This window comes from Hylobates moloch, unplaced genomic scaffold (assembly GCF_009828535.3).
Source record: "Hylobates moloch isolate HMO894 unplaced genomic scaffold, HMol_V3 SCAFFOLD_8, whole genome shotgun sequence".
Lineage (NCBI taxonomy): Eukaryota > Metazoa > Chordata > Mammalia > Primates > Hylobatidae > Hylobates > Hylobates moloch.
The window spans coordinates 78165760-78180700 of NW_026652283.1; the positions used below are offsets into that span (position 1 = coordinate 78165760).

Sequence of the window (14941 nt, forward strand, 5' to 3'; positions counted from 1 at the left end):
GGCCCATACAAAATTCAGTTGGCACTGGGGAATGCCAGTTTAGAAAAATGTGTCTTCCAGGGCTTGTACCAGATAATTCTGTAGAAGAAATTAGTGTGCGGCCTCATCTCCATAAATGCTCACCCTCTGTTCTAGTAGCTTTTTAATGCCTAGTCTATAAAGAACTTGAAAAATCTGTTAGTTTCTAAACCCAGACACTTGCAGGCTGGACTCTGCCACTGCTCTAGTATGTTTATATTGTGGTGACTCTTCAGGCCCACGAAGCAGAAAGTATACACTTCTGAGCTAGCCTCATTTATTAAGTTATGCCAGTTTGAAGTCACTGAAGTAGGAGGTATTTTCCATCGGAACAAAGAAAATAAATGTTTGCATTTTCCAAACTAAATGGCTAAGTAGCAGGTCTGGCATTCCCCTTTAGGTACTTTGGTTTTGTATGATTAAGATGATGGCTTGCTGGGCTCAGCAGAGGACAAAAGAGGGACAGGGTCAGAACTGACACCCTGGAATCCTTATAGGTAAGGACTAGAATCCCTATAGGTAAAGGATAGAATAGATCTTCTTGGAGCAGCCTAAAAAAGCCAGGATGTACTCGGGAGGCTGAGGCAGGAGAATGGCGTGAACCCGGGAGGCGGAGCTTGCAGTGAGCCGAGATTGCACCGCTGCACTCCAGCCTGGTCAACTGAGCGAGACTCCGTCTCAAAAAAAAAAAAAAAAAAAAAGCCAGGATGGTTTCCTCAGTTAGGTCATACAGAAAATGAAAAGTATTAAGACCTGGAAAGATTCACCAAAAATGTATTATGCATAGAAGTACAAAATGAACTTGTTGAGCATCTTCACTGTCATATGCCCAAGCCCCGGAAGATGCAGGGAGGATTGGCAATTACGTGGAGCACTGGAAGTAAAGACAGGAAAATAAACGAGATTTTTTTTGAAAAGTGGAATTTTAGGTCACCTGAGAGGTAGGCAAATCTAATTATGTGCTCCATACTACTCCTCTAATTTTAAAAAGTTTTTTTGTTTGGTTTTTAAGTTTGACACAGTTACCACAAGAGATGTAATGAGTGGCATGAAACATTCACCAGTTTCAGGGAGGCAGAACCAGACAGCAAAGTGACTTGCACCTTTTGGTCATAAGAGCTTGCTTCCTCTATTAGGTTACATAATATAAGACAACTAGCAGAGGAGCACAAGGCTGATGTCAGAGAAGTCTCCATGCAAACCCAGATGAGGACATGGAACATAAACCCACTTCCAGTCATCTCTCAGTACCTGACTTCCCTCTTCCCCACTCCTCTTGAATTTTTGGATCAGCACCATCTTGGTCAGGACCAGGTGATGCTGGCCACCTCTGACAGATTCAACTGGGGAAGGACAGCGGGGCAGAGGAGTGGAATAGAAGGTGAGAGGTGGAGCCTGTGGAATTTGTTCAAGGTTTAAAGGTGCTCCTAATACTGTGTAGAGACAATGGAGCACTTAACTGTGGCTGAAGCAGCTGCCCTGTCCATTTTTGCTTAAGTCAATAAACCTGCAAGAAAAAGAGATCCTAAAAGTTATTACCATGTTTGTATCACCAAGAAGATCCACCGTGCCCTCTCTTTCCTCCTTGTGGCTACCTGCTAAGGAACTGATACAGCTCAGCAGTGAAATGTGTGCTGTTGTTTTGGAATGCCTTGTGAAGAGCCACCCTAAAACCCACAATGACACCCCCTACATGCCTCTCACGTTGTGAACAAACAATATAACCAAGTGAGAAATAATAAACTTTTCATTTTCACCTTCTTCAATAGAACTTTTTTTAAGGTCATGCTTCTGAAGGTAAAAGGAAGAGATAAGGTTATGAGTGGAAAGATATATTGAATCAAAAGTATTAAGGAAGAAGTTTCCTGGTTCATAGCTTTTGATATTGGAATGAGAAGTATCAGGCCACGAGCATGCAGCCTATGAAGAAGAAGGAAAACAGGATTAGATGGAAACTTACTAATCTGGTGAAGGAGACTTATAAGCTGAAATCTGATGAAGAGGAGGAAATGACCTGATAAAACCTTAGTGTTGGATGTATTACAGAACAAGTGTGAAATGGTGAGAACAAATATTAAAACACCTCAGAAAAATGCTCCCCCAAAAGGGAATTCTTCCTTCTCCCTACCCAAACCTTATCTTTCCCAGAATTCTGTACCTCCATAAATGGCCTTGCCATCAACTCAGCTGATTTAGCAAGACCCCTTGGAAACAGCCACAGTTCTCCCTTATTATCATCTTCTACAACCAATCTAGCATTTGAAAGCCCTTGCTTTAGTCACATCAGTTGCCTTTTGGTTCCTTAAAAACCCAAGCTCTTGGAGATGGGTGCAATGGCTCATGCCTGTAATTCCAGCACTTTGGAAGGTGGAGGTGGGTGGATCACCTGAGGTCAGGAGTCTGAGACCAGCCCGACCAACGTGGTGAAACCCCGTCTCTACTAAAAACACAAAAAATTAGCCAGGTGTGGTGGCATATGCCTATAATCCCAGCTACTTGGGAGGCTAAGATAGGAGAATCGCTTGAACACTGGAGGCAGAGGCTGCAGTGAGCCAAGATTGTGCCTCTGCACTCCAGCCTGCACAACAAGAGCGAGACTCCATCTAAAAAAACAAAACAAAACAAAACAAAAACCAAAACTGAAAACTCAAGCTCTTGGCTGGGTGCAATGGCTCACACCTGTAATCCCAGCACTTTGGGAGGCCAAGGCAGCCGGATCACCTGAGGTCAGGAGTTTGAGACCAGCCTGGCCAACATGGTGAAACCCCATCTCCACAAAAAATACAAAAATTAGCTGGGCATGGTGGCATGCGCCTGTAATCCCAGCTACTCAGGAGGGTGAGGCAGGAGAATCACTTGAAACCAGGAGGCAGAGGTTGCACTGAGCAGATATCAGGCCACTGCACTCCAGCCTGGGCAAAAGAGTAAGTGAGACTGTGTCTCAAAAACAAAACAAAGAGGAGGTTCCAAGATGGCTGAATAGGAATAGCTCCAGTCTACAGCAATGCAGAAGATGAGTGATTTCTGCATTTTCAACTGAGCCTCCCCTGGTGATACCCAGGCAAACAGGGTCTGGAGTGGACCTCCAGCAAACTCCAACAGACCTGCAGCTGAGGGTCCTGACTGTTAGAAGGAAAACTAACAAACAGAAAGGACATCCACACCAAAAACCCATCTGTACGTCACCATCATCAAAGACCAAAAGTAGATAAAACCACAAAGATGGGGAGAAACCAGAGCAGAAAAGCTGAAAATTCTAAAAATCAGAGGGCCTCCTCTCCTGCAAAGGAATGCAGCTCCTCGCCAGCAACGGATCAAAACTGGACAGAGAATGACTTTGACGAGTTGAGTGAAGAAGGCTTCAGACTATCGGCAATAACAAACTTCTCCGAGCTAAAGGAGGATGTTCGATCCCATTGCAAAGAAGCTAAAAACGTTGAAAAAAGATTAGATGAATGGCTAACTAGAATATACAGCATAGAGAAGATCTTAAATGACCTGATGGAGCTGAAAACCATGGCATGAGAACTATGTGATGCATGCACAAGCTTCAAGTGGAAGAAAGGGTATCAGTGATTGAAGATCAAATGAATGAAATGAAGTGAGAAGTTTAGAGAAAAAAGAGTAAAAAGAAATGAACAAAGCCTCCAAGAAATACGGGACTATGTGAAAAGACCAAACCTACATTTGATTGGTGTACCTGAAAGTGACGGGGAGAATGAAACCAAGTTGGAAAACACTCTTCAGGATATTATCTAGGAGAACTTCCCCAACCTAGCAAGGCAGGCCAACATTCAAATTCAGGAAACACAGAGAACACCACAAAGATACTCCTCGAGAAGAGCAACCCCAAGACACATAATAGTCAGATTCACCAAAGTTGAAATGAAGGAAACACTGTTAAGGGCAGCCAGAGAGAAAGATTGGGTTACCCACAAAGGGAAGCCCATCAGACTAACAGTGGATCTCTTGGCAGAAACTCCACAAGCCAGAAGAGATTGGAGGCCAATATTCAACATTCTTAAAGAAAAGAATTTTCAACCCAGAATTTCATATCCAGCCAAACTAAGCTTCATAAGTGAAAGAGAAATAAAATCCTTTACAGACAAGCAAATGCTGAGAGATTTGGTCACCACCAGGCCTGCCCTACAAGAGCTCCTGAAGGAAGCACTAAACATGGAAAGGAACAACCAGTACCAGCCACCACAAAAACATGCCAAATTGTAAAGACCATCAATGCTAGGAAGAAACTGCATCAACTAACGAGCAAAATAATCAGCTAACATCATAATGACAGGATCAAATTCACACATAACTATATTAACGTTAAATGTAAATGGGCTAAATGCTCCAATTAAAAGACACAGACTGGCAAATTGGATAAAGAGTCAAGACCCATCAGTGTGCTGTATTCAGGAGAACCATCCCACATGCAGAGACACACATAGGCTCAAAATAAAGGGATGGAGGAAGATCTACCAAGCAAATGGAAAACAAAAAAAAGCAGGGGTTGCAATCCTAGTCTCTGATAAAACAGACTTTAAACCAACAAAGATCAAAAGAGATAAAGAAGGCCATTACATAATGGTAAAAGGATCAATTCAATGAGAAGAGCTAACTATCCTAAATATATATGCACCCAATACAGGAGCACCCAGATTCATAAAGCAAGTCCTTAGAGACCTACAAAGAGACTTAGACTCCCACACAATAATAATGGGAGACTTTAACACCCCACTGTCAACATTAGACAGATCAACGAGACAGAAAGTTAACAAGGATATCCAGGAACTGAACTCAGCTCTTCACCAAGTGGATCTAATAGACATTTATAGAACTCTCCACCCCAAATCAAAAGAATATACATTCTTCTCAGCACCACATTGCACTTATTCCAAAATTGACCACATAGTTGGAAGTAAAGCACTCCTCAGCAAATGTAAAAGAACAGAAATTATAACAAACTGCCTCTCAGACCACAGTGCAATCAAACTAGAACTCAGGACTAAGAAACTCACTCAAAACTGCTCAACTACATGGAAACTGAACAACCTGCTCCTGAATGACTACTGGGTACATAACGAAATGAAGGCAGAAATAAAGATGTTCTTTGAAACCAATGAGAACAAAGATACAACAGAATAGAACCTTTGGGACACATTTAAAGCAGTGTGTAGAGGGAAATTTATAGCACTAAATGCCCACAAGAGAAAGCAGGAAAGATCTAAAATTGACACCCTAACATCACAATTAAAAGAACTAGAGAGGCAAGAGCAAACACATTCAAAAGCTAGCAGAAGGCAAGAAATAACTAAGATCAGAGCAGAACTGAAGGAGATAGAGACACAAAAAAACCCTTCAAAAAATCAATGAATCCAGGAGGTGGTTTTTTGAAAAGATCAACAAAATTGATGGACCACTAGCAAGACTAATAAAGAAGAAAGAGAATAATCAAATAGATGCAATAGAAAATGATAAATGGGATATCACCATCGATCCCACAGAACTACAGACTACCATCAGAGAATACCAGAAACACCTCTATGCAAATAAACTAGAAAATATAGAAGAAATGGATAAATTCCTGGACACACACACCCTCCCAAGACTAAACCAGGAAGAAGTTGAATCCCTGAGTAGACCAATAATAGGCTCTGTAATTGAGGTAGTATTTAATAGCGTACCAACCAAAAAAGTCCAGGACCAGATGGATTCACAGCCGAATTCTACCAGAGGTACAAAGAGGAGCTGGTACCATTCCTTCTGAAACTATTCCAATCAATAGAAAAAGAGGGAATCCTCCCTAACTCATTTTATGAGGCCAGCATCATCCTGATACCAAAGCCTGGCAGAGACACAACAAAAAAAAGAGAATTTTAGCCCAATATCCCTGATGAACATTGATGTGAAAATCCTCAATAAAATACTAGCAAACTGAATCCAGCAGCACATCAAAAAGCTTATCCACCAAGATCAAGTGGGCTTCATCCCTTTGATGCAAGGCTGGTTCAACATATGCAAACCAATAAACATAATCCATCATATAAACAGAACCAAAGACAAAAACCACATGATTATCTCAATAGATGCAGAAAAGGCCTTTGACAAAATTCAACAGCACTTCATGCTAAAAACTCTCAATAAACTAGGTATTGATGGGACGTATCTCAAAATAGTAAGAGCTACTTATGACAAACTCACAGCCAATATCATACTGAATAGGCAAAAACTGGAAGCATTGCCTTTGAAAACTGGCACAAGACAGGAATGCCCTCTCTCACCACTCCTATTCAACATAATGTTGGAAGTTCTGGCCAGGGCAGTCAGGCAAGAGAAAGAAATAAAGGGTATTCAATTAGGAAAAGAGGAAGTCAAATTGTCCCTGTTTGCAGATGACATGATTGTATATTTAGAAAACCCCACTGTCTCAGCCCAAAATCTCCTTAAGCTGTTAAGCAACTTTAGCAAAGTCTCAGGATACAAAATCAACGTGCAAAAATCACAAGCATTCCTATACACCAATAACAGACAAACAGGGAGCCAAATCAGGAGTGAACTCCCATTCACAATTGCTTCAAAGAGAATAAAATACCTAGGAATCTAACTAACAAGGGATGTGAAGGACCTCTTCAAGGAGAACTACAAACCACTGCTTAATGAAATAAAACAGGACACAAATAAATGGGAGAACATTCCATGCTCATGGATAGGAAGAATCCATATCATGAAAATGGCCATACTGCCCAAGGTAATTTATAGATTCAATGCCATCCCCATAAAGCCACCAATGACTTTCTTCACAGAATTGGAAAAAACTACTTTAAAGTTCATATGGAACCAAGAAAGAGCCTGCATTGCCAAGACAATTCTAAGTCAAAAGAACAAAGCTGGAGGCATCATGCTACCTGACTTCAAACTATCCTACAAGACTACAGTAACCAAAACAGCATGGTACTGGTACCAAAACAGAGATATACATCAATGGAACAGAATAGAGCCCTCAGAAATAATACCACACATCTACAACCATCTGATCTTTGACAAACCTGACAAAAACAAGCAATGGGGAAAGGATTCCCTATTTAATAAATGGTGCTGGGAAAACTGGCTAGCCATATGTAGAAAGCTGAAACTGGATCCCTTGCTTACACCTTATACAAAAATTAATTCAAGATGGATTAAAGACTTAGTCCTAAAACCATAAAAACCCTAGAAGAAAACCTAGGCAATACCATTCAGGACATAGGCATGGGCAAGGACTTCATGACTAAAACACCAAAAGCAATGCCAACAAAGCCGAAATTGACAAATGGGATCTAATTAAAGAGCTTCTGCATAGCAAAAGAAACTACCATCAGAGTGAATAGGCAACCTACAGAATGGGAGAAAATTTTTACAATCTACTCATCTGACAAAGGACTAGTATCCAGAATCTACAAAGAACTTAAACAAATTTACAAGAAAAAATCAAACAACCCCATCAAAAAGTGGGCAAAGGATATGAACAGACACTTCTCAAAAGAAGACATTTATGCAGCCAACAGACACCTGAAAAAATGCTCGTCATCACTGGCTATCAGAGAAATGCAAATCAAAACCACAATGAGATACCATCTCACACCAGTTAGAATGGCCATCATTAAAAAGTCAGGAAACAACAGGTGCTGGAGAGGATGTGGAGAAATAGGAACACTTTTACACTGTTGGTGGCACTGTAAACTAGTTCAACCATTAGACAGTGTGGCAATTCCCCAAGGATCTAGAACTAGAAATACCATTTGCCCAAGCCATCCCATTACTGGGCATATACCCAAAGGATTATAAATCGTGCTGCTATAAAGACACATGCACACGTATGTTTACTGTGGCACTATTCACAACAGCAAAGATTTGGAACCAACCCAAATGTCCATCAATGATAGACTGGATTAAGAAAATGTGGCACATATACACCATGGAATACTATGCTGCCATAAAAAATGATGAGTTCATGTCCTTTGTAGGGATATGGATGAAGCTGGAATCCATCATTCTGAGCAAACTATCACAAGGACAGAAAACCAAACACCACATGTTCTCACTCATAGGTGGGAATTGAACAATGAGAACACTTGGACACAGGGTGGGGAACATCACACACTGGGGCTTGTTGTGGGGTGGGGGGAGGGGGGATGGATAGCATTAGGAGATATACCTAATGTAAATGACGAGTTAATGGGAGCAGCACACCAACATGGCATATATATACATATGTAACAAACCTGCACGTGGTGCACACGTACCCTAGAACTTTAAGTATAATAATAACAAAACAAAAACAAAAACAAAACCCAAGCCCGTTCCCATCTAGGCTTTTAAATATTCTGTTTCCTCAGTCTGGAGTGCTCATTCCCTAACTGTTAAGACTGACTTTAGCTCAGAGATTACCTCCTCAGAGAAGCTTTCACAAACCCTTGATCTGAAGTAAACCCTCCTTTCCAGCTAGTCTGTTCCACGATCTTATTTCCTTCATAGTACTCATCGAGATTTTTTGTTTGTTTGTTTGTTTGTTTTCTCTTGAGATGGAGTTTTGCTCTGTCACCCAGGCTGGAGTACAGCAGCACAATCTTGGTTCACTGCAACCTCCGCCTCCCAGGTTCAAGCAATTCTCGAGCCTCAGCCTCCTGAGTAGCTGGGATTACAGGTGCATGCCACCATGCCTGGTTAATTTCTGTATTTTCAGTAGAGACAGGGTTTCATCATGTTGGCCAGGCTGGTCTTGAACTCCTGACCTCAGGTGATCCGCCCGCCTCGGCCTCCTCAAGTGCTAGGATTATAGGCGTGAGCCACCACAGCCAGCCAAGTTTTTTTTTTTTTAAACTGACTTTCTAAGCCAATGTTGGTGGCAACATTGATTAGAATAAGTACATGTATTTATTTGTTTTACATATATTGTATGTCTTTCCCCACTTGAATGAAAGTACTATGAAGCCCTAGTCATTTTTGTTTGGGCTCCTGCTGAATCTCCAGAGGTTAGAAGTGTCTGAAGCATGGTAGGTATCAAGCAACATTGACTGAATGATTAAACGAATGATTTTTAGGAGAAAATAACTTCTGCGCTGCCGTCTCCAGTATCCTCAAGCAATTATTTTTCAGGCTCATATAGAATCTTTTGCATTTAACTCAACTTTTATCCACTCAAATATTGTGTTAGGCACCCGACAGGTGATAGGGTTCTGAGAAGAAGAGAACCCAGGCCCTTTCCTCACATGCCTCAGCAACCTGCCCTACACTTGTGTTCATGCCTCCCTTTAGGGCACTGCGGGTATGTTCTTCAAGAAGATGGGCTGGTCTTATTCATCGTTGCATCTTAGACCCTAGGACAGATGCTCAGTAGACATTTGTATGAAAGAGGACAGAAATGAGCCTTGTAGCCTCAGATTTTTACAGAATGTGCAAAGAAGAGGAAGGCTAAATGCAAATCTATGATTTGATTTTGCCCCTTCAGTCTGATAATGCTTGAGAAAACATTCTGTTACCTGTTAAACATGTGGAAAAGGACAAAAACACAGGTACAGTACTTGTTGCAGGTAATGTGATATTAAAAGAGGACAGAAATAAAGCAAAACTACTTTGCTTTTTTTTTTTTTACAGCAGAACAGTAGCCATGAAAAGAAGTTACCAGACAGTGGAGTTAACTCAAAATGAGAACAGCCCCCTGTCAGTTGGAGCTACCCAGCAATACAAAGGGCTGCCTTGTCAGGGAACCTGTCCAAGCAGGGATGCTGACAATGGTCACGACCATGGAAGACCACAGGTTCTTCCTAAGGCCACAATTTTAAGATTATCTTCTTCTGAACAAATCCACATACAGTGCATCCACTCAGCTCTTTCTACTTAAAACAGTTCAGAAAAATCAATGCTTAGTAACTACCAAAAAAAGAGTATACTATTAGAGGATCCTAATTCAATCAATGTTGCCACCAACATTGGCTTAGAAGGAGTTACTATACTTTAGCCAGTGGTAGAAAGGACTGATACTATAGGTAACAAATCAGGCAGGGGAGGATGGCCAGGAGCCATGTGCACATCATCTCTCCCTCCTTCTTTAAAATTATCAGGAATAAAGGCTTTCTGGGACAAAATCAAGGTAAGGAAAAGAAATATGTGGATCCAGACAGTCATTCCTGAAAGCAGGCCAGGTACTGCGATGTCTACATTTGTCCTGCACATTGTATCACTGAGATTACTCACAAATAATTGCATGAGTGGGTCTCTTATGTATGGAGAGGTTAGTACATTACCCGCATAGCTTCTTGAATGTGGTCCTGTCGAATCAGTTCTGCTGAGCAGTCCATATACCACTTCAAACAGCGGATGAGCTCCCTGGGAAAGAGAACAGTTCCAGAAACCCCACTTTAATTCAAAAGTAATACAGCCTGAAACATTTGTAGCCCTGAATTAGGCAAATAGGAAATAATATTCTGCCGATGAGCTAGAAAGGAGTGATAGATCCATTACAGCTTTGGACTATTCAGGTCACCTGAGAACAAACAACACTCTTTGTCCATAGGAGTTGCCACATTTTAATCAGCAACTAAAACAACTTTTTCCCACTCTCTCTGACATACATTTCTTTTTGATTACAAGAAAGTTTCCCCCAAGTTTGGGCAACATGGCGAAACCTTATCTCTACAAAAAAATAGAAAAATTAGCCAGGCATGGTGGTGCGTGCCTGTAGTCTCAGCTACTCAGGAGGCTGAATCAATTGATCCAGGAGGCTGGATCAATTGAGCCCAGGAGGTAAAGGCTGCAGTGAGCCATGATTGCACCACTGCACTCCAGCTTGGGCAACAGAACAAGATCTCATCTGAAAAAAAAAAAAAAAAAAAAAAAAAGTGTTCCTAAAGACCTGGACTGGATGTGTATTTTTGTTTTGTCTTAAATTGCTAGGTTTTCAGAACATCTGACACCAGCTAGTAAATAGTAGACTCTGAATAAAAGTATGCAGTCCCAGGAGTCCCTGTTCACAACCCCTGCTCTATCTCATCTATCTTATTTCCTTAGGACTAAGTCATCTGAATGGAATGAGATTACTGGGTCAGAAGGTCTGCATATTTATATGGCAACAGAGCACAGAGGTCAGGAGTATAGGCCGTGGTCACATCTGGGACCTATCAATATCTAGTTTTGTATCCTTGAATGAGTTATTTAATCCCCTGTGTCGCGTTCTTTTCAATGAAAATATGGGGGAAATAGTACATCTCAAAGTTATCGTAAATACTAATAGAAAGACGCATATAAAGCACATAGAACAGTCTGCTCTCCAAAGTGACATCAAAGTATCAGAGTTCCAGTGATTCCACAGCCTTGCCACCACTGGGTTTTATTTATATTTTCAATAATTATGCTAATTCTGTATAAGAAAATGGTGATTTCTGGCTGGGCGAGGTGGCTCACACCTGTAATCCCAGCACTCTAGGAGGCTGAGGCAGGCGGATCACGAGGTCAGGAGTTTGAGACCAGTCTGGCCAACATCGTGAAACCCCATCTCTACTAAAAATACAAAAAGTTAGCTGGGTGTGGTGGTGTGCACCTGTAATCCCAGCTACTTGGGAAGCTGAGGCAGAAGAATCATGTGAACCCAGGAGGCAGAGGTTGCAGTGAGCCAAGATCAGGCCATTGCACTCCAGCCCAGGCGACAGTGCAAGACTCCATCTCAAAAAAAAAAAAAAAAAAAAGAAAGAAAGAAAATGGTGATTTCTTATTGCTTTAATGGTCTTACTTATTTTTTTCTTTGAGACAGACACTTGCTCTATCACTCAGACTGGAGTGCAGTGGTGCGACCTTGGCTCATTGTAACCTCCACCTCCAGGGTCCAAGCAATTCTTGTGTCTCAGCCTCCCAAGCAGCTGGGATTACAGGAAGGGGAGGATGCACCACCATGTTTGGCTGATTTTTGTATTTTTAGTAGAGACGGGATTTCACCATGTTGGCCAGGCTGGTCTCGAACTCCTGGCCTCAAGTGATCCACCCGCCTCAGCCTCCCAAAGTGCTGGGATTACAGGCGTGAGACACCATGCCTGGCTTGCTTTAATGGTCTTAGATAACCTGTGCTTCTCATATTTGTTTACTAGTTATATAATCTCTTTTATGGACTGTCTTTTTATATTCTTTGACATTTTTTTGTGGGTGCTATTTTAGCTATTCGAATGTTTCTCATGGAAAAACCAAGACATCTTTAGCAGGTTTACCATCATTTCCTAGAAGTAAAAGTATAGCAACTATGTAACAAACTATAGTTTGAAATATCAGCTGAAAGCCCACAGCTAACATCAAACATAATGGTAAAAGACTGAAAGCATTTCCTCTAAGATCAGAAACAAGATAAGAATCCTCGCTTTTGACGCTTTTATTCAACATAGCACTGGAAATCCTAGCCAGTGAAATTAGGCAACAAAAAGAAATCAAAGACATTCAAATTGAAAAGGAAGAATAAAATGCTCTGTTTTCAAATGATATAATCTTATATGTAGAAAACCCTAAAGAATCCCCCAAAAAACCTGTTAGAACTAATAAATAAATTCAGTAAAGTTGCAGGACACAAAATCAACACAAAAAATCAAATACATTTCTATACGCTAAAAATGAACAATCTGAAAATGAAATTAAGACAACGATTCCATTTACAATAGCATCAAAAAGAATAAAACACTTAGGATACATTTAACTAAGGAGACAAAAGAGTTTTATACATGTTGCTTAAATAAATAAAAGATAGCAATAAATGGAAATACATCTTATATTCATGAATTAGAAGGTTTAATATTGTTATTAAAGATGTAAATGCTACCCAAAGTGATCTACAGATTCAATGCAATCCCTAACACAATTCCAATGGCATTTTTTGCAGAAAAAAAAAATCCATCCTAATATGGAATCACAAGTGACCTGGAATAGCCAAAAACATCTTGAAAAAGAGGAACAAAATTGCAGTCTCATACTTCCTGATTTCAAAACTTACCACAAAGCTACAGCAATCAAAACAATGTTGAATTAGCATAAAGACATATTTATAAAACAATGGAAAAAAATAGGCCAGAAATAAAGCCTCACATACATGGTCAAGGGGCCAAGGTACCACCCTTTTGACAAGGATGCCAAGACCATTCAGTGGGGGAAAAGACAGCTTCAATAAATGGAACTGGGAAATTGGATATCCACATGCAAAAAGAACGAAGTCAGACACTTATCTTATACAATATACAAAAATTAACTCAAAATGGATCAAAGACCTAAATATAAGGCTGGAATTATAAAACACTTAAAAGAAAAGATGGGTGAAATTTTCATGATATTAGGCAATGATTTCTTGAAAATGACACCAAAAGCACAGGCAACAACAAAAAATAAGGTGGACTACATCAAAATTTTAAAAACTTCTGTGTCTCAAAGGACACAATCAACAGAGTGAAAAGGCAACCAAGTGACTGGGAAAAATATTTATAAATCATATAACTGATAAGGGGTTAATATCCAGAATGTATAAAGAACTCCTATAACTCTTAGGGTGGCCACTATAAAAAAAACAACAGAAAATAGCCTGGCCCTCAGTGGGTCTGGAGGAAAGGTGAGTGAACTATTAAGGAGCAACTTGCTCTTACCAATGGCCTCTGGAACCCTGGCAGGAGAGCCCTCAACCACCACAGATACTTGAGTTGGCAGGGAGAGCTGCTTAGAGAAGTGGTAGGGGTAGCAAACCAGATGATGTGGAGCCCAGGGGGTTTGGTGTGGGAGTGTCTGTAGTGGTGCACAGCCAGGGATGGCCATCCCCCTAGGCTCGACTTGCTCCCGTGGGAGACTTCAGTCCTAGGGGAACTGTTGGTCCTGAACTCTGCAGGGTGGTCTTGCCCATCAGATGGGGCTGGTCTATCCTGAGCACCCCTTGGTTGGCTGGCCTCTCCTAGGGCCCAAGTCTGGCCATACCTGCTTGCAGGGCAGCCTCAGGTGACCTGGGGGCCCCACATCATAGCTTCTACACAGACCATGCTTGACGGGGGAGAGCTCCACTGGGCCAACCCTATGCCACACACCAGCCCGCATGCGCCCTCCCCATACTGCAGCTTCCCCAGGACCCACTGCAACTCTCCACAATGCTTTACTGGCTTGTGTCTGCACTGGCAGGTTTTGCTTTCCTTTTTCCATTAAAAAGTGGGCTAGCATGTAGGAGTGCAGCCTGTCCCTTGCTCCCACCACCATTGCAGATGGAGCCTTGGTGGGCACAGAGCCAGCCAGCCCCGTCCTTGTCAGTGCCCCACCCTTGCCCTAACACTGTGCAGAGAATAGCAGATCCTCCCATATCCTGAGTGACCACTTCTGCTTGCAGGACACAGAGAAGGCACCTAGACCTTCAGTGTCCCAACCCTGAGTCATCACCACCTCCACCATGACTGCGCAAAAGTTGCCAGTAGGGGCCCCAGCTCTGCCTAGCCATGTTGCCTCTGCCACCTTGGTCAATGCCTGTAGGGAGGCAGGTACCCTGGCACTGGCACCTGCTAGCATTCTGCCACAGGTGACTCTGCCACAGCTGCTGTACCCACTGCTGCTGGCACATGTGAACGGGGATAGATCCAGCTGTCACTGCACTATGAAACACTTTGGCTTACGCCACCCAGCCAAAGTGGAATGGCCAGCAGTCTGGGAGCATCTTGGCCTACCCAGTACAGTGGATTCCTAACCTTGAGGAGCCAGAGAACAAAGCTGGGGCCCAATACAAGTCCCCAAGTTGTGTTAGAGTGCACAGTCCAGGAGTTGAGAACTGAGCACTGTCCCCTAAAATGTTCCAGAAATGAATCCAGCTGGCTGAATCCACCTTATACCACAATCAAACATTCAAGGTCATCAAACAGGATAAAAGGGAAAAAAAACCCATCCAAAGGATATC

General features: G+C 41.8%; 1 protein-coding gene across 4 annotated transcripts in view; it reads right to left on the minus strand.

Moving 5' to 3' along the window:
• Window positions 1–14941, minus strand: part of DOCK3 (dedicator of cytokinesis 3) — a 649329-nt gene that overhangs the window by 124532 nt on the left and 509856 nt on the right. For all 4 annotated transcript variants that reach the window (XM_032161429.2, XM_032161424.2, XM_058442283.1 and 1 more), the window contains exon 22: window positions 10302–10383. In XM_032161429.2, the coding sequence (XP_032017320.1) occupies window positions 10302–10383 (82 nt within the window). The remainder of the gene's footprint in view (window positions 1–10301; window positions 10384–14941) is intronic.